The sequence below is a fragment of the Cornus florida genome, unplaced genomic scaffold (assembly GCF_030987335.1).
Source record: "Cornus florida cultivar Cherokee Brave unplaced genomic scaffold, ASM3098733v1 CherokeeBrave_3.0.0_Hap2_Chr08, whole genome shotgun sequence".
In the NCBI taxonomy this organism is placed as follows: domain Eukaryota; kingdom Viridiplantae; phylum Streptophyta; class Magnoliopsida; order Cornales; family Cornaceae; genus Cornus; species Cornus florida.
Genome location: NW_026775578.1, coordinates 25,154,160 through 25,180,198, shown reverse-complemented (window position 1 = coordinate 25,180,198; position 26,039 = coordinate 25,154,160). Strand labels below are relative to the sequence as shown.

Genomic DNA, 26,039 nt, shown 5'->3' with positions numbered 1-26,039 from the left:
TTCGCCTCCCAAATCGCCTTCTCTACGTTTCTGAGGAGAGAGAAAAGATCGGGCCAAAGTGTTGCAGACGACGTTTTAAAGTTACTTCCTCCGCTACAGTTCAAGACCCAACTTACTTCAAGCGCTACAGTTCTTTTTATTGGGCTACAGTTCAGAAACAATAAAAATACCATTTCGGTGTTTCAGTTTTAGGCCAAAATTGTGTACTGTTTAATACAATATTTTTGCACTGTTTAAAACATAACAAGGGCTACCAAACATATTTTTGGGCCTGAAATTGAGCCCTGCAACAAAAATACCAAAGTAAAACACATAACAAACAGGCCCTAACTTTTTCCCATCATTTATATATATATATATATATAATTATTTTTTTGGTACTTAAACCGTTCCACGAGAATCATCCTTGGGGTCCTTTTTGGCAATTCACTGAAAAATAAAAAAAATGCACGTCAGTTGGTGGAGCACAATAATTGTCAATTGTTCTCATTGTTTGCACACACAATCCCAATCATTTGGCAGAACTTGAACTTAAAGGCTTGAACGATCCCAATCCATCTCTCATCTACTCCACTTCTTCACTGTACCGTCACTCACTTCTCCACTGTGTCGTCGTCATACTTCCACCACCAAAAGGAGAAATCAGGCTAACTACAAATACGAAAGAATAAATTCTCTGTCACTGAAATCCGAGTCTTGAGGTTATTCTCTCTCTCTATACACTCTCTCTCTCTCTCTCCCTATATATACAGTTTGTCCTTATAAATTTCATCATCTGCTTACCGTTTTATTTAGGTTTTAGATTGCAGAGCTAAATCAACATGCCAGGAGGTATTACTCATTCCTTCTTTCTTTCTCTGATTACTACATCATTCGATTTCTTTTATCCTTTCGAGTTCATATATGGTTGCTTTTATAATCTTATGTTAGATTTCATTTTTGAAACGATTTAATCATTGAAATATGTTGAATAATGAAACACGCAATGTGTTATTTATTTACATGTTGATTTTGGTGTAGTTGAAGATGAGATTGGATCACTGAAACCTAATCAGTCTCACTATGACGAGGCAATGGATGCGCTGTCCTCTTTGATTACGAAGCGTACTCGTGCGGATAAAAGCAACAGTGGTGATAGATTTGATTGGCTGTTTGATTATCTCAAGGTAATTCTGTTGTTGGTAATTTGCAAATCTGGTATGTTTTGCTTCGCATCTGAGCTTATATTTACGTATTTTGTGAATTTTAGATGCTGGAATTGGATGAGGCAATTTCACAGATGAAGGTTATCCATGTAGCAGGCACCAAAGGGAAGGTAATGGTTTCCCAATTCTTCTTGTTAGGGTTGAATAAACTATGTCTGAAGCTAATTCTTAAATGAATTACTGTAGCTTGTTCACTTTGCTATATATAGATTTTTGCCGAGACATTTGGATTCTCAACTTAATAATGACCGGTATGATTATTTGTGTCTAGATCAGTTAATTGCAATGCGTTCCCAGGAGAAATTATGTTTTTCATAGGCCTTCATTGATTGGTCACTTTCAAACCATTTCAATATTCTTAACACCACAATCATTGATTTTCGCTGTTCATGTCTAAAGAAGTTAGTTTTTTCACACCTTGTTTCCAGTTGGTGACACCTCCAACTTTATTGATTGCACACTTCTGATTCTGCCACTTGCCCTCATTTTGATATGCTCAGTCTATGTAGTATACAAACCACACTTTTGAGAATAGCCATATCATAAATAATTTTACCGTCATTTTTGTATCTGTTGCTTGGTGTAGTGATGAGAGCATGGGCTGTCAATGTGAGATTATAAGTTTGAGTTTAATGGCAGACACTTTGTGCAAATTAAGCAAAGTCAAAGATTATGTATGTACCTATTATACTCCTCCCACCAACTGATATTGGTAGGATCATCATATCAGCACTATTTGGTGGCCTTTTCAGTTTGGTAGGTATGTTTCTATCATGAAGCAGTTTAGAGGCACTTCTCTGTGTTATTTACCATGTTGAACTTTTACTAGCCATTTGCTATTCACCATGTGTCATTGTGAATGATTGAAGTCAACAAGAATAATGTACGGGCTTTCTTGGCTACCAGTTTTATATATGATTTCATTTTTAACCTAGAATTACTGAATTGAACTTCCTATTTCATACTTAGTTTGCACTGCTTAAAACCTTTTTATTCTAAAGCATCATTCTAAATTCCTAACTCAACATTCATCGTACTGTATTACGTAAATTAAAATGATGTCACTAGGAGAATTTAGACGACGTTAAAACTTTAATCTACTATTGGCCCTGTTTGTTTATTGGTTATACACTGATTTTTTCTTTCATATTGGTATATCTGAAGGGATCAACATGCACATTCACGGAATCTATTTTGCGTAATTGTGGCTTCCGCACTGGGCTTTTCACATCTCCCCACCTCATTGATGTCCGAGAAAGGTTTCGGTTGGATGGGTAAGTTTTTCGAGTTTATGCAAACATATTACTAACTAATCTTTATTTTTCTAATGTTTAATTGGGTGGGCTCAGAGAGATAATACATTGAATTCAGGTTAAGAAACTGGACTGATTTTTTTAGCCAGTTGTGGCTATGGCTCAACATAACAGTTTTTAACATCTCTTGAAACGTGGTATTCTTTGTAATCTCAGGGTTACCAAAATTTGGGCATAGAAAATTATTACGGGCTCCTTAATGAAACCGAAGATTTGTATTGAAAATATTTTTGTTGAATCAGTAGCATTGAAGTTGCTTATATAATATGTAAAGGTAAACTTTCCAATACAATTTCATTCTAACTTCATCTAAACTTGTTTAGTGTTAAGTGAAAATTCAGACCCCCTTTTAAGTGGAAAAACTATGCATTACGAATAGCATTATCAATAACCCCTTTTTTTTATTCAGTGTAAATAATTACACGTATTCTTCTTATAGCATGTTTGATAAACTTATTTCTGATTTGGAACCTTCTTTTGTAGCAGTTATAACTTTGCGAACTTTCTCATCATAACATGCATTTGTTAAATTCTCCATTTTAACTGGTCATTTCAGTGTGGATATATGTGAAGAGAAGTTTTTGGCGTACTTCTGGTGGTGTTGGGACAGATTGAAGGCATGCACCCTTATATCCGTTTTGTTTTCTTTAATTTGCTTTGAATACTCACTTAGAAAAACCTTGTACGTGGTCTTCTCATGCATCATTTGATAGATATTGCAGAAGTAAATAGTGGGAATGTTGCTGTTTGATCATATCTTAGAGATATTTTTTTTTGATAAGTCATGTCTTGAGATTTTTTTCCCCCCCTTTTACTATTTACTTCACCTTATTTTTTGTAACGATATCCTTGAATCACATAAATTTATCTCAGAAATACTCCAGAACTTAATCATTGTAGAAGTGACTGCACAGCAATATGTTATCCACATAAAAAATGTATTTGATCTGTTACATTGAGATTTTTTTTTCTCGGGGGGGGGGGGGGGTGGGGAATTTATATATGATGAACCATGAAAATTGGCCTGCTTGGTGTAAATCAAGTTCATTCCTTGGCTTAAGTTTGAAATAACCCCTCTACCCGCATATTTGTTCTGTCTATTGTCTTATCCTTTGACAACAGTTCTCAAATTTTTTTTTTATTTTAAAAAAAGGAGGGTTGTGTTAGGTTGCTGGCAACTAGCATAAAACCTTTGTCAGGTCCTATGAAAATGAATCTGAGAATATTCAGGTAAACATTAAGATGTACGGCATCAAATCATGAGTGCTTTGAAAAATGGTATGGTGCATCAAATCTACGCTTTGATTTGATGAAAAGTGGGCACGGGTTTCATTCTATACTGGACAAGGGCAAGTAAAGTAGCAAGACCAAGAATTTAGGTTTAGAACAACATGATGGAATTTAGGAACATTAACAAGTAAACGGATGGAGTTAGTAGAGACTTTGATTATAGGGAAGGTCAATATTCTGTAAGAAACTAAATGGGTATACTATGTTTCATGGAAAATATAAGTATAGAAATGATTAGGAATAGTAGTTGGAAAAAAATGATCATCGGCTGACCTCCTAATAATTATTACCCGACTAGTTTGGGTACTTATTCCAAGCTCCTAATTTCATAGGAAATTACGCAAATCACATTGTTTCAAGACATTGGTCTTTGTCATAGTAAGCATATATTGAAGTAATCAATTGGTTAGATTGTGAAGAACTTATTTACTTTGAAATATTTCTTTTGGACCATTTGTGCGCTTGATGGATTCATTCCTGGTTGTTCCTATGGATGTTCGTTTGCAGGAAAATACCAGTGATGATGTGCCAATGCCTACTTACTTTCGCTTCCTTGCTTTACTTGCTTTCAAGATATTTGCAGCAGAGCGAGTAAGTGATGTGATACTCTATATATACTGTTTATTCTAGTTATTTATAGAGATTTAAGACAAGTTGCAACATTTATTAGTCCTTACATTTTGTTCTATTGGATGAAGTTGTATTAGTAACATTACTTCAAAGTGGATGTTATTTTTATGCAGGTAGATGTTGCTATCTTGGAGGTTGGGTTAGGTGGAAAGTTTGACGCAACAAATGTGGTATGCACAATTCTAAATTTCCATCCAATTTGGAGAACAATGTCCAAAGTTTTAGTTAATTAGATAATCAGTAATCTCTTGGTAGAATACACTACCTATCCTAGAATATGCGTAATATGACGATGCATGCTGTCATTTTCAGGTTCAGAAACCAATTGTATGTGGCGTTTCTTCCCTTGGGTTTGACCACATGGAAATTCTTGGTTAGTGTTCTATCTCCATAATTCTTTGTAACTGAGTCCTTATTTTAGTGTATAATTTCAAAACTTTTAAACCCTTAAGTATACGCTGCTACTGTTTTATGAAAATGCAAGGATTGCATATTACAACATACAACCAAAATTCATGCTAGTAGATCAATGCATTTTCTAAAATCCATGCATTCTAGTTGAGTTGTGACATGAAATCCTTGCTGCACTGACCATTATCTTGTTAATCTCTAGTCACAGTAATATAACCAATTTAATTTTTATCGTGCTATGTTGTAATTTGAATGTTTAAGAACTTGCTACAATCTAAATAATACTGATTGCTTTGGTTTAGAAAGTGAAAATATCCAGATGAAAACTTCTTCTTCAACTTGTGCTCGACTAAAAGAGTTAGGGTCATTGCTTCATAAATATATTCATGTATGCATACGTCTGCTTTCTTACTGCTGAGTTTGTCTAGAAGTACATCCTGCTAACACATTCTTTATAAGGTGGTAAAAACGTGAACATTGTTTAATCCATATGATGTCATATTTTTTGTGATACACATACAATCTTTTGGGTCAAGAGTATCACTTTCAGCTTTGCACGTTTTGTGTGATGAAATCTGGGGAGCATGTAAAGCCACAAATCTTGGAAGGAATCAGAGCATTACCTAAAATGCTACAGAAGGATTTGTTGGTTTAACTTCCTTGCATCAGAATTTAAGCTCAATGCCTCTTGGTTGCAAAAGTTGACACTGTAATTTGAATTAGAGTTCGCCTATATATCACCTTCCTCATTGTTTGGAAAAGTTCATTTTAGATTTGTACTTAAGTGTTAGATCTAGTTTGGATATTCATGCTACTTTTTTAGCAATCAGATCTAATACATATAATTGCTTCATTCTGTAAAATACACTATAAACAGGACATACTCTTGGCGAAATTGCTGGAGAAAAGGCTGGTATCTTCAAGGTGTTTTTAGAATCTCATTTTGTTTTGTTATGTATTACCATAGGAATGCTTCTTATATCCAAAGGAAATTCGCTCTCTTCTGCTAATTTCTCTTTTTATTTGTTTCCTTCATATCTTTCCCCCTTGTTTTTACTATTTTTCTTGCTTTCCGCTATTGATGCAGCGCGGAGTTCCAGCCTTCACTGTGCCCCAACCTGATGAAGCAATGCATGTGCTTGAAGAGAAGGCTTCCCAGTTGGATGTAAGTTCCAAATGTCTTTAATTAGCCAGTTCAATTTGCCACAGACCAAAAAACAATGACTCAAAGCCTAAGTCCAATTATCAATATTGACTTGTGTTAGTCTCCTTGATGACACAGCCGAGCTTCAATACTTTAGCTTGCCACCATAAGAAATAAATGACTTGTTATGGAAACTAGGAAATAAAGATGGTTTCCATCTCTGTGGTTCTCAGCCGAGTTACTTATAGTTTGTCAGAGAAGTTAAGTGTTGAACTAGTTTTTGCAAGCTGGCCAATATTTTGTAACTTATAGAATTTTTTTAAAACTTTTATTGGTCGGCTCAGAAGCTCAAGTTGTGAATCTAATTCCAAAAGATGAAACATAAATCATGGATCAACTAAGCTGCATGCTAAATTGGAGAACACAAGTAACATATAACCCTTAGTTGAGCAATTCATACTGATTACAGGTAAAACTGCAAGTAGCAACCCCTTTGGACACCAATTTGCTGAGTGGTCTACATCTTGGGCTTGAAGGTGAACACCAATATACCAATGCTGGTCTTGCCATTGCATTATGCTCTACTTGGCTTCAAAGGACTGGCCATCTTGAATTTAATTACCTGGAACGCACTGTAAGTTTCATCAAATTGTAGTTTTTCTTTCCCACCACAGCTTGGTTTTTTGTTTTATGTTCTTTCCTTTTTGCATGTAAATAGACCTCTCTGCCCGAGCAGTTCATTAAAGGCCTAACAACAGCAAATTTGCAAGGACGGGCTCAAATCATCCCTCATCAATTCAATGAAATTGAAAGCGCAGGAGATTTGATATTTTATTTGGATGGGGCCCATAGTCCTGAAAGCATGGAAGTATGTGCAAATTGGTTTTCTCTTGCAATCAAGGAAGGTAACCAACAGCAGCACTCCTTGAATAGTCAGCCAAATGATAATACTAGAACTTCGAATGAATTGGCACAAAGTTTTCATCATGAAACTTCCAGGAAGGACTCCAAACAGGTACATACAACTTTTTAAAACCTTGTTAGATCTATATTATTTGAGGAATTTATTGGCCGAATGTTTGGAATCTATAATTTGAAAGCCGATTGTATATAGAGGTTAACTATCATGGCAAGCGGAGGTTTGGGCAAGAACCCGTATGGAAAACATTATTAACTGAAACAAGTAGATATTCCAAAATGAACCCCTATGGATATTTGACATTTTACTTAAAAAGCTTCAAGTAAAATTGAAGAAAAATATTAATTATGACACTGATAAATGAAACTCCCACTTACCAAACCTAATTAAAATTTAAGATGGGAGTGACATGGTCTTCTATTCTTCAAAAAAGAAATAGGACAGAAAAAGTATATTTGGTGTTTTACTCAAAAAAAAGCTTCAAGTAAAATCAAAGAAAGATATTAATTGCGACACTGATAAATGGAACTCAACTTACCTAATCTAACTGTAATTTAATATGGAGAGACTTATTGAAGAAGAAGTAACAGAACATTGAAAAAAAAGAAGAAGGTGATTGCATGCAGGTTGGATGCTTCACATGCAACTTTTCCACACCCGTGCTAAAAGTGATGGTGATAAAATTTAAACTAGATTAATGATCTTTAAAGGTTCTTCACTAGATATCTGTTCTTTACAGTATCTTCCTTTCTTCTACAGTTTCTCATTGAGAACTCAAGAGTTGTATTAAATTTTAATATCATAAAATCCTATTTGTTACAGTGAGACAGCCCAGCAACCGTGGCTTGCAGCTCCATAAAATTTTAAGAGTTGTACTCATTTCCCTTCATATGCCAACATAGTTATCAGGATTCTCATGTTCAATTGGTACCAATTTTACAGCATGTCACATTTCACTTATCCATGTGAATTTTGGAGAAAGCTCAACTGTTATTCATGCAATGAATTGGCCAGCAAGGTGTAGCATCATCTTAGTAATGCAAGAGCTTTACCTCTATAATTCTTTTTAAATAAAATATGGGAGAAATAGCTTTTGTAGGCCCAGATTGATAGACCAATAAGCATGCAAAACTAGAAAGGACACTATCTTGTCTGCAAAAGTGCTGCCAAATCTGATCCGTCAGATCACCAATCCTTACTGTTGAAGCGCTTTTGCTTCTAGGAGGGGTAGGTAACATTTCAATACTTTCCAAACCAAACAATAGATCTTTGTCTGAATGTACATGCACTAAAATGTATCAAGTATTTTGTGCCTCCCTTTCTGGTAAAATACAATGCTTTGCCGGTAGGAGAACCCTGCGGAAAAATCATGTTACAACATGATAAAAAGTAAATAGCAGTTGCGTGACTCTTGCTTTTGATATCTTCACTTAATGGAATATCAGTTTGGTCAAATTCTAAATTTTTCCTATTATTTGTTCACACAATGACACTCAATTTTTCTTTCTGATAAGTCGGTGATACTCGAATTTGGAAAAAGAGAAGAATACAGAAATATCATTGGCATATTCAGACAGAACAATATCTTTCATCCAGTTGTCAATCCAAAATTAGCATCACCTTAACGAAACAATCATATAATGTATGTCTAACATGTGTGTTACTTTTGGGAATTATAAATTTAATATTTAATCTTGTAGTACTTATGAAGCACCAATCTTTTGTGAAATTCTGAATCCATCTATCAAATATACTCTGTTTCTCTAAATGCTTCTGAACTCAAGTTATTGAAAAAATGCAGATCTTGTTGTTCAATTGTATGTCAGTGAGGGACCCACAGATGCTTCTTCCATGCCTGATGAATGCATGTGCTAGTCATGGTAAATTTTTGAGCGAGATTTTTTGAATTAAATAGTCAAATATATGCTAGATCTGCATGAATTGTGGAAGAAATAGTCAACATGCATGAAATTCTGTACCTGCTACGCGTGATTCTTTTTGGGTGATTTTAGAGTGGACAGTTGAGAATATTAATCATCCAACCTGTGTAAATGCTGAGTAACATCCAGAGAAAATCACTCCTGTATTCGGTATTCATGGTACTTATATTTGTTTGATGTGTCAGGAGTCCACTTTAAGAAGGCACTGTTTGTACCAAACATATCAGTGTATAACAAGGTTGGGTCTAGTGTCCTACCACCAACTGATGCTCAAGTTGACCTGTCATGGCAGCTGACTCTTCAAAGAGTATGGGAAAATCTTATCCATGGTGAAAAAGGTATCACTCTTACATTACATGTAATAAAAAAAATTTCTTTCCTTTTTCAGTTTTGAAGACGGTAGTCTGCCTGGTCTGACCTTGTATTCTCAGCAACATGCTTCACAAATTGAAAGTAATTGGCATAACTCGTACGTCTTGCTTCTCGCTAAATAAATTCCTGTTAGGCAGTGGTCTGGATTTTATTGAACTTTTGGCTTCAATAACAATATTTCCTTTTGTGTTACATCAAAATGGCTGAAATGATCCCACCTGTTGCATCAACATGGGTGAAAAATCAAAAAAATGTAGTGTGACAGTCAAAATTTTCCTGTAGTGTCAATACTCACTAGCAATTCTCAAACATGGCAATTGGTCCTATCTCATTTTTTCCCAAATGAGTGATTGTTGAATAATTAAAACCCAAATACAAAAGAAGATAATTTTGATTTCTATGAGAAATAGAAAATAAAGAGAAGTGGAAGTAAAGGAAACAAGGATGCAGGAGTGCGTTAATTGTAATATTTTGTTCTTAATTATTGTAGTAAAGGAAACAAGGATGCAGAGAAAAAATGGCAATGGGTAGTTGCTATGTTTCCCCAAATGAGTGATTGTTGAATAATTAAAACCCAAATACAAAAGAAGATAATATTGATTTCTATGAAAAATAGAAAATAAAGAGAAGTGGAAGTAAAGAAAACAAAGATGCAGGAGAGTGTTAATTGCAATATTTTGGTCTTAAGTATTGTAGTATAAGTCTGCTAATTGTTTATTTAGGTTGTTATTTTATATGTAGCTTGTAGAAAAATATATTTGAACACATAGTGCATGCCTATCTTATAATTGTGTTATATTTAATTACAATAATTCAATTTTACATTAAAAAAGTAGCTTTATAATATTTTTACTAATTACTAGTGAAGAACTGTTTGATATTATTTGATGAATTGAGAATAACATCCATTCGCTTCATAATTCCTTCTAATGGTTTTTTAGTGTGGATGGATGTGTAGGCCTAAAACACCTCCAATTAGTTAATTATTTTGCTCATCTTCATGCATTCGTATATTTGATTTATGTTTTAATGCGTTTCCTTTTTCTTTTTTTTTTTTTGTCGTTTCTGTTGATTTTCTGTTTTTGAGTCGACTGAAACAACACTCTGATATGAAATTTGATCCTTGTTTTCATTATTCCAAACACCGCCCCCACCCCCCAAAAAAAAAAAAATTGAAAATTATGTCAAGTTTCGGTCAAATTCAGTTTGTTTTCTATTGATTAAGATTGTTTAGAAATCAGTTCTGCAAGGAAGACAACTTTTTTAATTGGAGTGCTGGGTAATTCTATTTGATTGTTGACTTGTTATCAGGGGATGCCAAGAGTGCAGACCTCATTTGTGAAGAAGGTAAGGATGATATAGAAAGAAGTATTAAGAGTTGTGCCAATAGTGCGGTATTTCCTTCACTTCAATTAGCTATTAAATGGCTCAGGGACAATGCCCAACAAAACCAATCTGTTCGCTTTCAGGTAATGCATTATTTTTGCAAACAAATGTTATTTATAGTATATAGATGCAAACTTGTATGAAAAAGAATATCTATATTATCTCCACCTATCTATTTGTTTATAGTTATCCTGTGCATGGAAACGTGATTTGCCTACCATTCTCTGAGCTTCTTCCTTTCCAATTTTTTTTTCATATGGCATCGTCACTACTTTTGTAAGAAAACATTTATTTGGAACTCAATTTGAAAGCCACCTTTCGACCCGGACATTTTTGGAATGCCGCTAATGACTTACAAAATGGCAAGTGTTCACTGAAGTCTAAAAGACATGGTCAATGTAGTTAGCTGAGTATTGTAAACGTTCTAGAATTTTTACCAGATGAAGGTATCAAAAATACTTGGTTGGAAATTTAAAAGTCTTTAATAAAGAAGAGAAATTTAGATTAATTGCACAATCATAGAACTTTTATTCTGCTATAAACTTCTAAGGTGTGGAATCTTTGATACATGCAAGTTTGCAACTGCAACCAATGTGGGTTACACCTCTTATGTTATTGATTGTTCTAATAAAATATTTTCATTTAGAAGATTAAATTCTTAACTATCTCTTATTGCCGCCTTTTGATCTGTGAATCAATAATCCTTTAAAAACTAATGAACTGTTTTAGGCTAGGTTACCCATTAATTGTGTGCCTAGTGTGTCCTTTTATACATATACTTTGCAGTTAGATATCATAATTAAGCAATGTAAATTATTTTGATGGCCATGAGTTGGTTGATTTTTCATGAGACCTAAATCAAATTGCTATTCATAATGGGAAAACACAATGTTCTGCAAATTAGTTTCTATAAAATAGAATATTTTACATCCACATGTGGCCACTCCTTAACCATATTATGTTATTGCTAATTTTTTGCAGTATATTTTGCGTGTATTTGAGATCATCTCTCTCTTTTCCTTCTGGTTGATTATCAGGTCCTCGTAACTGGTTCTTTACATCTTGTGGGTGATGTATTGAGATTAATCAAGAAGTGAGACATGGATCTAGTTGGAAACTAACATTCGGTTCTATTTGCAAAAGGTTCTTGTATTCACGAGTGCAAAGGCGTCGATGGGTCTGAATTACAATTTTTTTTCTTCATGAATGAGTTCTCTTGTATCAAGTGTTAGAGGAATTGCTTCGATGGTACTAGTGTGCTAGAGGATGTGCTTCCACGCATGCAGTCGAAGAGAGAAGCAAATGTATCAATTCAACCATTCGTATGGTCTCCCTTACAATGTTTGTAAAAAAAACAATTTCCTTTGTTTTGTAGCTATAAATTTTGAAAGTACTTTTTTTCTGCAATTTGGGAGCAAAAGGCGAAACAAACTGTAATTCAATCATTCATAGTCTATGAATAACCCTTGTACTAAATGATGTCGAATTATTTTGGTATTGGCGGGTTATCATATTTGTCTGTATTAATATTTGACCTGGCTGCTTAATGGAGTCGATCTTTACAGATCATGGCAAGAATGTCAAAAAGTTTGTTAATTACAAAATTTATAAATTGTGCTTTGAATATTCTCTGCAATCTACAATTTAATACTATATGTTATACAGTTGGAAGTGATCTATGCAATTAAGCTCAAATATCTTAGGATTCATTCATGAATCTGTTTGACGTATTAGCTAAATGTTTCATGAAAAGTGTGTAGTTAACAACAGATGATAATTTGATTCATTTCACACACCCTGAAATATTTACAAGGTCAAGAATCAAGATTAAAGAATAACATTAGCACCATTTACAGATGAAGCTGAAACGAGTTTGTAACAAGTGTATTATAACAAAATCTGTACATGAATTCACCACCCATAACAAATAAATCAATCACATCTATACGTATTTTAAACCCAGCTGGCAACGCTGAATTCTCTTTCCACCCCTGTTGTCACTAGGTACAATAGCTGCCAATAGCAATTAAGCTAGAGCGCCATTACCAGACCTTTTCTTTTTTATGTAACAAAGCCACTCAAAAATGGAACAGGAGCAAAATCTTTGCTTAAGCTCATAGTAATTGGCGGAGTTGCTGGGTTTCTTTCCGGAGGGACCGGATTTCTTTCATTAGCTCAGCTTGGTTTTCGAGGATCGAGTTCATCATGTTTGACGTTTCCATCTGCAGAATGACGCCAATAATCCCATGAGCAAAAGCTAGACAAAGAATCAGCCAGAACAAAAGGCACAGATATATACCTCCTGCATATGAAACTGTCTTAAAATTTCTATATGAAGATTTCTCATATCTTCATGAACGGATTTCTGAAAAGAAGCAAGAGTTTCTTCGAGAGTGCGTTGAAACAGCTGTAGTGTAAAGGAAGTTCCCTGTTGTGGTTCAGGCTGAGATTGGGTTTTCTGGGGTACTGCAGTTCCACCCTGTCAATATTACACGTATTAGCAAGTTGAATTGTATAAGCAAAAAAAAAAAAAAAAAACAAACATAAGACATTTGCAATGATTCATCATCAAAGACATCTTCACCACCTCACGTTTTTTTTAGTTTGAACGACAACAATCAATCAAAGCGGTGTACCAAATGGGATCAACACATGATCCTTTCTCTTTAGAAAAAAACAATGGTGAACAATTATCTTGATGAATCATCACAAATGATCTGTCAAGCTCATATTTAGTAACAACTCAGTGGTCAGATGCAGGCACAAGCAAAATTTTAAATATGATATGATGATTTTTCTTACATTCATAGATGGAAGAATCACTGCTTCTGTAGCAGATGATATGTCAGGCCTTGACAACAAGCTACTCAAAAGTTCTTCCCTCATTTCAACTCCTGTTTTCTTAGTTTTTGGTGAGCCCACCGAAAGAATTGTTCCATTGCTGAAGGATGGAATAGTGCTTATTCTCTCTGCATATGTGGAAAATCTTCGTGGGAGGGCTAATGCAGGTCCCAGAGATTCGAGGCTAGCCTGTCCAGTAGAAAGCGATGTGGAACTATGGGGAGCATGTTCTGGAAAACCTAATGAAGTCTCTTGATTGGAGGAGGTGTCTCTGCTACGAATATTTGCTAGGCTCAGGCTTGAACTTGTTAGGGAGCTCATATTCATCTGGCTTGTAGACAAAGAAAGATCTTGTAATCCAGAAAATATTGATCCCGACGACAGACTACTAGATGACAGCATTGCAAAACGAGAAGGAAAACCAACTTGTTGACGATGATGGGAAAATTTATCAGATAATCTCTCGCCACCCCAAGCTTCTGGAGGAGTGATAGAGGAGTCGTCATCACTCTTGGAAGAAGCAGGAGTAGATCCCAGCTGTGAAAAAGTAGAACGGATGTCATCCTGCATAAAGGGATGATAAATTAAAAACCCTACTAGAGCGAAAAATTCTTTAAATGGGAATGAAAGGAAAACTTTCCAGTTTTGACATCCAACCGCAAAAAGAAAAATGGATGCCATCATGCATCTAGAGAGAAATTCTTTAAATGTAAATGAAGAGAGAAAACTTCACGTATAAAGTGCAGAGAGACCATTAATTTTGATTATCAGATGTACACTGGTGTGCTCTAACAAGAGGTCATATATTACCATTTCCACACAATAACTATGACAAACTCAAATATATAGCGGGTAATGTTAATTAGATATTGGTGACAATACAACATGGATTTTGAACTTGAATAGGTGATGTATTTCTGACACCAAAGCTACACTACATCTTTTTGTTATACTTTATAACAACCTTCACCCCACGTTAACACTTGACATTCATAATCTGACTATATTTAATCACATCTTTAAATTTATACAAGTTTGAATTTTGTTTGGTTTTGCACCATTTCAGTAAAGGCACTGCAAGAAAGTAAAATAATAATAATTTGTGGGGTTTTTTCCCCTTTAACTTATATTTTAGATCACTGAATATTTAGGTATTCATTAATACCAACTTAGCTTGTAGTTTACAATTTGAGGATAGATTTGTTAATTTTCAGATAAAGTAGGTTTTATGTTGTTTTCATTTCTTTTCCTTTTATATCATAAATCATACTTCAATGAAATGTAGATGCAGTCAAAAGCTGAAAATGAAGTACGGCTTAAAAAATTTGGCCCTAGATTTATTTATTTTTAGTTTGGATATGGTTTTTTAATTATCCAATTAATGCATGATAACCATTTTCTATAAATTGAATGTGAGGAAGCTGAAGGAAGTGAACGTAAAGATAAAAATATAATGTTATGCAAAGAATAACAAACAATTTCTTCATATTATTTAATCTAGCTGTATGATGTTGATTTTTTAACAATATATGGACAATAACAGATATTTGACATCAAACTCTGAGACATTCTTATATAAAGTAGTGGTAGTGCCTACACTGAATCCTGCAAGGCTGCAACCCATCTTATGTAGCAATATTTATTTACTCATCTTAGAGTTCCTTTCAGTTTTTATGTGTTTTCTGTCTCTATTGTGTCTTTTCAGTTTTTACACTATTTTATTTCTATTAATGTTTCCATAGGTCATATATCACCTGAACATTTTGATTATGGACTACAGTCAATAAATCTTACTGTTGGTGTATATTGTAATTGTTCATTTGAGAAAAAAATGAGGGGTAAACCCCTGCAAGAATATACAGTAATCTATCTGAACAATCAAAACATTTCATTGGGAACTAGAGAAGTTCTCAAATCTTGGAACTTTGCCACCTGAAGAGCATTATGAGTGTCACAGGCTAAAAGGTCAAAAAAATCCTTAACTTGTCAAGTGTACAGCATGATTTAACGAAGGAACAATTCATGCTCTTCATATGAAAATTGGTATATATTAGGCAAGGACCAGACTTATCAAGACAATATTTATCTATAACGTAATGAGAAGATGATTCATGCCTTCTAATTAATTTAAAATCATCAGGAATCAGATAGGCAAATAGTGAACCTGCTTCGAAGTTGAACTAGACTTCCAGTCAAAAATTGGATGATCATTCTCCCCTTCCTCTGAAAGAGGAAATCTCCTACTAGATGAAGGAAACAGCAGAGAATGTTTCTTTTCAACGGCTATATGATCTTCCTTTGCTCCCTTGCGCTCATCCCACAGCTTATCAAGTGATGGTGTAACCGGATGAACTTCCACAAGTGGGGAAAACACCTCCATGTCATCCTTGAAGTTATAATTACGAGGAGCATGTAATCTTCCCAAAGTTCCACCAGTCCACAAAGTGCTTCGAAGTGGTGTTTCCTCTGCTGTAGATGAATTTAGCATGCTTGATATAGATCTGCTACTGGTTGCTAAAAAGGAAGATGGATTTCGAGAACCAGATACCGTTGTGGGTATTGAAAGGCTTGATGATGACACAGAAGGGAGTGGGTCAGGCATAAGGATTGAATCTTCAACAGCACCTCCCAGAAGAGCAGTTTCAGCTGTGCAATTGGTTTCAATTACGTTTACAGGTTTTGATCTTTGCCAGCATAGACTTGTGACAGCCTGATGAGAATCATGATAAAATATTATTTACAAGCAAGAGCTTAACTAAAGGAAAATACAGTCAGAACTGTCAATCGGCTAAAGCTGTATAGTCAATATGAACCCATTGCCAAGTGATGATACTCTTAAATTGATCACTGATAAGACTATTATACAACTACCCATGAAATGAGCATGTTTCTAACATCAATTGTTATTTTATATACATACATGTGTACACACGTAAAACACACCACTAAGATTTTGTACTGAATATATCACATAATTCTATCGTCTGATAGTATATTTAACTCATGGTTCAAAATCCATCCGGCCAACCCTATAAGTGCCCCACCAGTGAATTCATCCCAACAGACAAAACAGGGCACCGCATCTACAGTATAGAAATTTAAGGAGCGTCCTCCTCCCTAAATGAATCGATAATAGGATCAGGAAACTCAAGAATTTATAAATGACATGCTTTTATTGCCTGAAGGAATTAAAAAAGGTTTTCTGAACATAATATACTCAAATTATTGTTTTGAATTTTCCATTTTTAGATGTTACTTAGCCTTAACATTTAATATAAATAAGTATTACAAGCACGCAAAGAACTTTATAAAATTAATTTTTAACTACCAATTTTGTATATTTCAATATGTGAAAACAAATGAAAATTTTCAGAAGCCGGCATACACTGAAAAACAATATGCCAAGGTGAAGTTTGAGGATGGAAATGGAATTAGAAACAATGTAAGCTGTTTAAAAATAATATAATTGTCCAAACTTCAAATATTGCAAAGAAGAAAGAAAAAGTTTGCATAAAATAATACGGTCAGACAGATGAAAGATTGGGGCCAAAACTGTGACTCTCAATCCTAGAAGTGTCAAAGAAACTGGACATTAAAAATCAGTCATAATAGATTGCTGGAGATAGAGCAATGAGCCAATGATCATAGATGAAAAAGGAAGATATGAAATAAGATAGTTTGATGAATATGCATTTCCTTGATGGGAAGATCATGGCTTTTATCCTTTTCAAGATAACATTTCCCAAGCGAAAATATTTTCTTTTTCTGAATAGACAAGAAAGGAGGGATGAAAGGGATCAGATTAATGTGACAATCTTATGCATAAAAACAAATGATTCTAGAACAACCTAGCCTTGCAAAAGAAAGCAAAGCATATCCATAAGGAGCAATTTGACGAATAGCCATTCTAGAACAGTAGCCCCTCGCCGAAGGACACGTTTTTTTAATATAATGAGTAACGAGTAAACTCTGAACCTTGACACGTTCCCGAGGGAGGTCCCTCTTGAATAGAAACTGATGGTAGAGATCTTGGCAGAGAGATCCGTAAATCTCAATGGTCTGCATACTCTTTTCTTCCAAAAAGTTGGTAGTAGTCGTGACCAAAAGCCATAGTCGGCTCTTAAAGCCTAAAGAAAGGAAGACCCACTGCTTTCAGTCCTGTTCCATATCGTCAGCTAATACTCCAGTGTCATTTAGTAGTAAATCTAATTACACTTCCTTATATGCTATTGTATGCAAAAATATTCCAAATGGTGAGCGAGCAATTAGCGATTTTCAAACCTATAGATCTCTCTATAATCAACATCAATAATTGAAGGAAAAGAACACCTCAGAATTGCTATAAGCACGAAGAACAGTGAGAGGCTGTGGTTTTCCTCGAACATCATAAAATACAACCCTGCCACTACTTGTTCCAGCTGCCAGTGTCCAACCATCGTCTCTGAAAGCCATTGAAGAGAAAGGTGCCTCATAAGGAATGCAAAATACGGATCTCCTAGTCCCCGAGTCAAAAATGTATAACTTTTTATCCAGACCAACGCTAGCAATAACCTGCCACAGTGCCATGGGAGAAAAAGATATAAGCCAACAGGATGATATAGCCATATTTTGAACCCAAGAAATTGAGCTTAAAAAACAATGATCACAGTAATTTAAAAGATTCAGTTTTCTCTCCCTCTCCAACACAAATATGAAATAAGGCTAATTGATATGGTAAAGAAGAGACCTTATCATTTGATGGTGAGAAACTAATAGCAGCAGTTGGTGCAGAATGCTGCGTCAACCAAGAAGCCTGTGGAAAGCAAAAAATAACCAATCAGAAACCTGAAACATCTTTTGTTACCTAAAACACAAGACATAAAACTATAAAAAAATTATCCAAGATCCTTACAATACATAGGTGATGATGTGAAATGTGGTAATTCAATTTTACAGATTCGAGCAATGTGTCTAAAGTCTAAATTGAGGTTGCTGTTAGTAAATAGCATCTTACCCCCAAAAATGGTCCTAAATTTCTCCCATTACACCATTTAAAGCACAAGAGGACTGACCCATGTGATAACACAGTTTCTGAAGTGTGAAATGTATGAGAATCACTTTGTGGATAGCCCGAGTTGTCTCTGGACTATAGGCTGGCTATAGACCCCCAATTGCTCTTAACACTTTGCAGTACTTTAACAGGAATATTCAAATAACAAATAAACATGAAAGGAGTACAATTTTTCAGGAATATATTATGGATATACAATTTCAGAGTAGCAAATAGCCTAAATGCTGTCAACAGGTTAATGCACAAAGATATAACAAAGAAGGAAATATATTATGTGGTCACTCAAGTTTCATCATCTTAAAACAATATATATCATATTACACACCTTCGGGCTGCGACCAGTAGTATCCCATAGATGTACAGACCCGTCATCACCAGCTGTCACCAAAAGGTGCCTGCTAATACGAGAATAATCAAGCACTCTCAGAACCTGATCATAAAAAATATCAGACAAACACTTAGCATTTCAGAAAACAAAAGAATACACATAATAGACACTAGAAAATCATTACCCAGATTCTTAGTGGCTTTCAAACCAAAGTTGGAAGGAAATAACAACCTGATCATTAGGATCTTTGAGTTCAGCAGCCCTTGCACCAGAAGCAAGGTTGTGAAGAATAAGATCCCCGTTAAGACTGATGGAAGCCAAGTGCTCATCTTTACAATTGTACATTGCACCTGTTATTGTATTAGTATGACCCCTCAACCATTTAATACAACGCTTCCTCTGCAAATCCCATATTCTTACAACTTGACCACTTCCCCCAGAACATATGTACCTAGACCCCTTGTTGCTAAAGCTGATGCTCATTATAGATTCCTGCAGATAACAATTAAAAATAATTAATAAAGAAAGAGAAGCAGAATTGGACTAACTAAAAAAAAAAAAAAAAATCCAACAGTCACAAATTTGTAACAAATAAAATACAACAATAACACCTAAAAAGTACACAGGTACCCATTTGTGTATCAACACACTTTAGAATTGCATCCAATTAAGTATCTACTCGAGTTCATAAATTAGCAAGTGACAATTTTGACATGGAATGAAATTCTCACTCCTAACCGTCACTAACGTAAAGTAGGAAGTTCAGTAACCAATACCACCGTACATGAAACATAATTTTATTTCTTTTTATAAATGTGGCCATTCAGATCCAAATTTGAACCACAATAAGATTTATTTTGTTTTAACATAAGGCTCCTAGAAATGTTAACAAGAAAAATTCTGTCTATAAGACTCATATTATCTTGACGAATATTTCCCAGTTAAGTTTGGGGAAAACATATTATAAAGTGTACCTGAAGACATTCTATTTTGAAATAAACAGAGGCAAAAAGGAATTTAAGATTACCAGTAACCAAAGTCATAAACTTATTTCTACCGTGATCAACAATTTTCAATTTTTTTTTTTTTTGTTTTTTTTTTTTTTTTTTTTTTTTTTTGTGCACTAAAATTATATATAACTTCTTTGATAAAGACACAAATGTATGAAATAAGGTCCAACTCTGACCTATTCCCTATCTCCCATTGAAGAGATATTATGATCACTCTATTTCTAATCAAAATAGCAATCTAGCTATCCAATTTCTCAGAAAGCCTATATTTGGAAATCATGTTATGAACTAACCCCTTATAAACATAGGTGAGACTAAAATTTACCTCAACATTGTCACCACCGTCAGTGCCGGCCACTGGAATGGTCCCCATACTCTCCCCATTTTTCCGCCACAACGATATCTTCTTATCATCTCCGGCACTAGCTACGACCAAATCTGCAACAAGTGCATCCCAATTTGGAAACCCAATTCAGAATATATTGAGCAAAATTGAACACAAAAATCAAAACCTTTTGCATTTATTTTTCAAGTTACAACAAAACAAAAATCGAATTAACCAGAACAAGACTGTCTATATTTAATGTGCTCACTAGTGTGGTTCCACTTCACCGAGTTGACTTGGAAACCCGGCGAAGGAGTGTAGCTCAATGTACAAGGATCGCCGGGCTCAACGGAGACATCGAAGAGCTTCACGGTGTCGCCGCCACTCGCGGCCAGTAGTGCCATTGATGGATCCGTGAAGTTCATGATCTCTCTCCTACATAGAATTAGAGAGGGAGTGTGTGCGCTTGAGAGAAATTTGGGTTCACATAAACCTAAAGACACGAAATTTGAGACTTATGGAAATCTAGAAGTGAAATTATTGAATGAATTATGAGTACAGAGCTAATTTTGGGGCAAAAGGTGTAGAGTAGCGAGTGCATTTGATCATTTCTTCTATTGATGTGTGAAACCCTACCAAATGTAGAGAGAGAAAGAGAAGAGAGAGAGAGAGATTTCAAAAGGTGAACGGGGGCGCCTTTGTAATTATTCGAGTCCGTTTGAACGTCCTTGTACCCAATTTGAACCCGAGGAAGTTCCATTAAAAGTTGCTTTGGAGAGTAGTGGAAAAAATGAATATATATATATATAATATCTACTTTTTCAATTTTGAAAATTCTAAGAAAGATATTTCATATTATTTTTAATGGAACGAGTTTGTTTAAATTTAAATTGGGTCAGCAAAAGACATAGTAAAAAGATAAATTTACATTAAAAAAAAAATGTTTATAATTGAAGATATTGCAATGATATATATAGTCACTAAAAAATGTTTAAAATGGAGAATTTTGAAATTTGAAAAGTTTATAATTGACGACATTATGACACCAATTAAGAGATAGAGAGGTGAGAAGCGGTGGACTCCACACACTCTAATCTCTTATGACAATTCTAATCATTGTAACTTATTTCATATAACCTTGCTTAATTAAATTAAATTAGGTTGGGATACAATATAGTAAAAAGATTAATTTTGTTTAAATAAAATTTATATTTGCTTGCGAGGGTTAAAAAAAGAAAAGTATGAAGGGTTTGTAAAATGTCTACTGTACCAACCAAACGCCGCTTCACCTATAACCCATCATACTCTCAATTTCATCAAATTAAACTACCTGCAAACGTTGCTTAATTGCATAAAAAGCGGCAGCAAAAACATAACACACAGTGACACACACATGCATGTCAACTTGGGGACGAAATGGAACAAATTTGAAGGAATTCATGTAAATCAGAGTCTTAATTTATTTATCGTCAAGATCCATATAGATATATGATTCTGAACAAAATTCTATAAAGAGCAAACTAAAATAAACTAAAATATGCTTGTGAAAATAAATAAATAAATATATATATATATATGCTTGGTTTTGGACCGGTTGTGGGTTAAATGAATCCGATCCATATTCTGCATCCTCATTTTCCCGATGCAACTTGGATCCATGGTGGATCATATGAGGAAGATCTATACCAACCCATTAGAAATCCGGACCCCACACAGTTGATCATTCATGCCCTAACACGCGAAAAGGAAGAAACTAATACCAGTGACCAGAGTCATCTGGTGCATTCAAAAGGATAAAAATCATAAAACCTATATCGAGAAGAAGAAAATAAAGAATATAAAATGTAATGTTGATTCTAAAAGTAAGATAATATGAAAAGTTTTTCATGGATTGTAGTTTAGTGATATCTCTTCTTCCTCCCGATTTAATGAATCAATCCTTACTTTTGATCATTAACGTGATACGATGTTGTCCACGTACCGAGTGTATCAACGAAAATGTCTTGACAATGGAGAGAATCCTGAAGTCGGAGAGAATGAATTCTTGCTCCTTCTAGTGCTACTCTTTTTGAGTGTTATGCGCAGATTCAAGGGGTACTTTGGTGGGCTCAAGCCCACTCCAATTTTTTTTTATTATTATAATAAATTTTAGTCCAGCTTAAAAAAAGAAAATATTACCAGTATTAATTCACCCAAAAAAATATTAGCCCACCTATTAACAATTCCTGAATTTGCCATTGGTTATGCATCCCTCTCAAAATCCTTCCACCAACAACAAGGATGACAAGGACATTTATAATGAGCATAAACCATTGATGTAAAACCAACAGTGTTTGTGAACTTGCAAATTAGAGTTTCTAGCAACTGTTGCAATTGTGAGGATTGTCGCTCCTCATCCTTTGGATGCATTACACGCACCAAATATATTAAAGACTTTAGGATGAGTGGTGTTTGCGTGATTGTGCACGCAGTGATCAATGGAGATTAAGGAGGAGGTTTTTCATGAAAAACAAACCAAGTAGCGAATCTTAGATCCTAGGAAATGTCACATTATTTTTGTAATGTACTTTACTAACTGGACGGAATAAAGAGGATTTTTGCCCCCAACAAGTTTGGTCCCCTGTGCATTGTTGAGACGATCACAGGGACAGCCTAAAAGAAGAGAGTAATATTCTAGTGACCTGTTGGCTCATCACGCATCTTTTTTTTTTTGATAAACTCATCACGCATCTTTGTTATGTTTTGTGAGCATAAAGTGGCTAGATCAGATACTGCAACAGAGTGGCAAAGCTTTGGCCTAAACTTGTCAAGTCTCAGTTTTTGTGCCACTTTCAGTTTCTCCAGTTAGATCAGATCCTTATATTAATGTCTACTACCCAATGTCAAACTGTACATTACCTTTTAAAAAAGATATATATATATTAAATTGTAGATCGGTTGATTCTTTGGGTATATAAAATTAATCTCGCTCGTCTTGACTTAGAAGCCAACATTAGAAGAAATTCTGCTTTCCTTAGAAGCCAGCATTAGAAGGAAAGTGCTGCTTTGCATTGGTATCTCATTTTTTCGAATGTAAGATATTTTTTAGGTATTTGGTTGTTGTAAAATATTTTTAAAAAAATATATTAAAATTTATCAAAAATAATTTATCCATTAATTTTAGGCAATTTATTTTACACTTCCCATCTAATTTGCTCGGTCTTAACCTTGACTTAAACCTTTACCAAACACTAGGGGTGCAAATTACGACAATACGACAACATAACACGAATTAAACGGGTTTGGGTTTGCTATAAACGGGTTTGGGTCATGAAAAGGTCGACAAGATTAACCTGTTTACTTAACCGTGTCGGGTTAGAATTGAGGGGTTCAACTCGTGTAATCCGTTTATAACCCATTTAACTCAATATGTTATAATTGTGGATATAACCTATGTAATATGTTATGTGTTTAAACTCAATTATTATGAATAGTTAAATCATTTTAACAAAAACCTTATCTAATGACTTATGATTTTTTTTTTTTTTTTTGAATATTTGGGTTAATTATAACAAATTTTTTCTATTATTTAGTATTTGATTAAATATTAAATGTCTCGTTTTAATAAATAGGTTAACACGTTTATTTGTTTAATAAACCGATTAGGTTAGTGTTAAGGATTTTTGACTTGATAATGTGTTGTACTTGTCCCCTGTTTTTGTAATCATACAACAACTAATTAGACAAGGGCCTTTTTATAAATTCCATTTTCTTATAGTAGAAATTAAAAGTATTAAGGTTCATTTGGCAATCACAATTGCTTTGTACTTTTAGTTTAGTCTGAAGTAGAAATAATGTTTATGTTTTGAAATGTGTTCAATATTATTTGGAAACCTATTTGATAATGTATATTTGTTGTAAGATTTTTGGAAGCCAAAAATATAAACATATTTTGGTAAGAAAATGTAGCAAGTTTGAAAATTTAAATGGTTAGTTAAAAATGTCATTTTACATTTTTTATTATTTTTTTGTGAACAATGTTTTAGCTACAGTGCGGTAGCGACTAGAATCATCATTTTTTAGCTTTCGATTTTGACGTCCTTTTCTTAAGCATTTTGGTACTTTTCAAATCGCAATAGACACTATCAAATACGTTTGGTATTTTTGTTTCACTGCAAAATCACTGGCAAAAGTAAAAAATACAAAACAAAATCGATTGCTGGCTCTAAATTGGTCTTGATTAACCACTTTGCTTCCTTTTATTGGTATTGAAGTACTAAAATCTTGCGTCTATTCTTTTTACTTCAAAATTGTCAAACAATTGCCAAGGATCTTGCGTCTATTCTTGGTTGAGGTGTTTTTGTTTTTGTTGTTGGGTTTTTTGTTCTTGGTTCTGTTTATCTCTTGCTCCAGATTAAAAAAAAAAAACAAATTTACCATCAGTCTATCTAAGAGTTCTGCTTTTTTAATTAACATAAAGTCATTTTTTTTTTATTATTATTTTTTTTGCTCCATTAATAGAAGGATGATGGATTTTTCGCAATTTTGAAACATTTAGGAGTGTTTTTTATTCTTCGAGAAAGTTTCCTTTTTTATAAAGAATTACTATGTAGTTTTAAAATTTTATTATCATCGTTTTTTTTTTTTTGGGCATTTTGCTCTTATATTTATAACTAAAATAAGAAAAAATCAGTTCAAATGATTTTGACATGTGGACATAATTCCTTTGTGCTTTCTGCTTGGAAGGATTGACTTGACGGTAAGAATTTTTAAAATTTTTTTAGGCATATACCTGACATATCTTTCATTATTAATGAAGTTATTAGAATCACTTGTAAAGTTAAAATAAAAAAAAATAAAAAAAAGCTATGCACAAACCTTTTAACTTTTATTAAATCAGTAATCAGCACAATGTCACTTATAAATAATAATTATATATATATATATATATATATATATATATAAATTGTATACCTAGAATTTATAACCATGAATTATTGACCCAATTACAATTAAAAAGTAATTTTTATTTTCAGAAAATCTACACTTAGCATGTAAAATTATGAACCTATGCGTTAGATTTGGATTAGTGTTAAAAGATTTTTGACATAATTATTAAATGGGTTAGATTTGGATTTATCTATTTAGTATAATACCCTTACATCCACACGACACGAACACGAATCCTACCCCTACCAAATATCATAAAATAAAAATAAAGGAAAACATTTTACCTAAAAAATTTATATTTTTTGAAAAAAATATTTTACATATATTGTAGACTTTCTTATACAACTCATGCAACACATTTATTTTGAGAATGCAAAATTTATACAACATATTATATATGGAATATTACAACATTGTTAAATCAAGAATAAAATATCTTTACATTTGTATTGTGTTGTATATTCGATTTAATTGCATTGCAACGACAAATTAAAAGTCTACTTAAGAGATCAAAGTTTGTACTTTACAAAGAAACTAATTCAGTTCCACCCTTATAGTGGAACATATTATAAATAAAAAAAAACACTATTCTTATTAAAAAAAAGAGAGAGTAAAATTAATGAAGTTCTATTTTTTTTTTTAAATAAATCAATTTTTAACTGTTCTACTGCACGTATAATTAATTATTAATTAGTCTCTAAAGTAATAAAGGAATAAAATGTCGTAATGCAAGAATCGACCATCGTGCTCTCTCATTTTCAGATAATCTAATCAAGCCTATTTTGTCTGTTAATTTACTACTTGGCCCCACCAGACGTTGGTGGGCCTCAGCTAGTTGATGGACAGTTCCGTAATTATCAACAGTATCAGGGGCACTTCTCAATTTGGGGCCTTTTACCCGGCAAAATTCCCTTCAAAACTTGAAAAAGTTGTGTAGACACATAGT

At 33.8% G+C, this 26,039-nt stretch overlaps 2 protein-coding genes across 4 annotated transcripts; one reads left to right on the top strand and one right to left on the bottom strand.

The window, feature by feature from the left end:
- The first annotated feature begins 492 nt into the window (after positions 1–492).
- LOC132270887 (folylpolyglutamate synthase) lies at positions 493–12,141 on the top strand. Of its 3 annotated transcripts, none has more exons than XM_059772092.1 (17): positions 493–701; positions 803–831; positions 1,021–1,166; positions 1,250–1,315; positions 2,370–2,479; positions 3,075–3,135; positions 4,316–4,399; positions 4,552–4,608; positions 4,751–4,811; positions 5,727–5,773; positions 5,937–6,014; positions 6,463–6,627; positions 6,712–7,008; positions 8,714–8,792; positions 9,038–9,190; positions 10,536–10,693; positions 11,648–12,141. In XM_059772092.1, exons 2-17 carry the CDS (start codon positions 822–824, stop codon positions 11,705–11,707), a joined length of 1,632 nt encoding a protein of 543 aa, XP_059628075.1. In that variant the 5' UTR covers positions 493–701; positions 803–821; the 3' UTR covers positions 11,708–12,141. The 3 variants fall into 3 exon arrangements, with proteins under 3 accessions (XP_059628075.1, XP_059628073.1, XP_059628076.1); XM_059772090.1 differs by having other exon boundaries at positions 796–831; XM_059772093.1 differs by lacking the exons at positions 493–701; positions 803–831; positions 1,021–1,166; positions 1,250–1,315; positions 3,075–3,135 and having other exon boundaries at positions 2,366–2,479.
- Positions 12,142–12,437: 296 nt separating this feature from the next.
- Positions 12,438–20,882, bottom strand: LOC132270886 (protein NEDD1-like). The gene is made up of 10 exons (XM_059772089.1): positions 20,433–20,882; positions 20,165–20,277; positions 19,061–19,321; positions 18,827–18,931; positions 18,178–18,243; positions 17,781–18,002; positions 15,616–16,161; positions 13,413–14,015; positions 12,910–13,089; positions 12,438–12,832 (listed from the first exon to the last, which is right to left on the bottom strand). Exons 1-10 carry the CDS (start codon positions 20,587–20,589, stop codon positions 12,725–12,727), a joined length of 2,361 nt encoding a protein of 786 aa, XP_059628072.1. The 5' UTR covers positions 20,590–20,882; the 3' UTR covers positions 12,438–12,724.
- Positions 20,883–26,039: the final 5,157 nt, after the last annotated feature.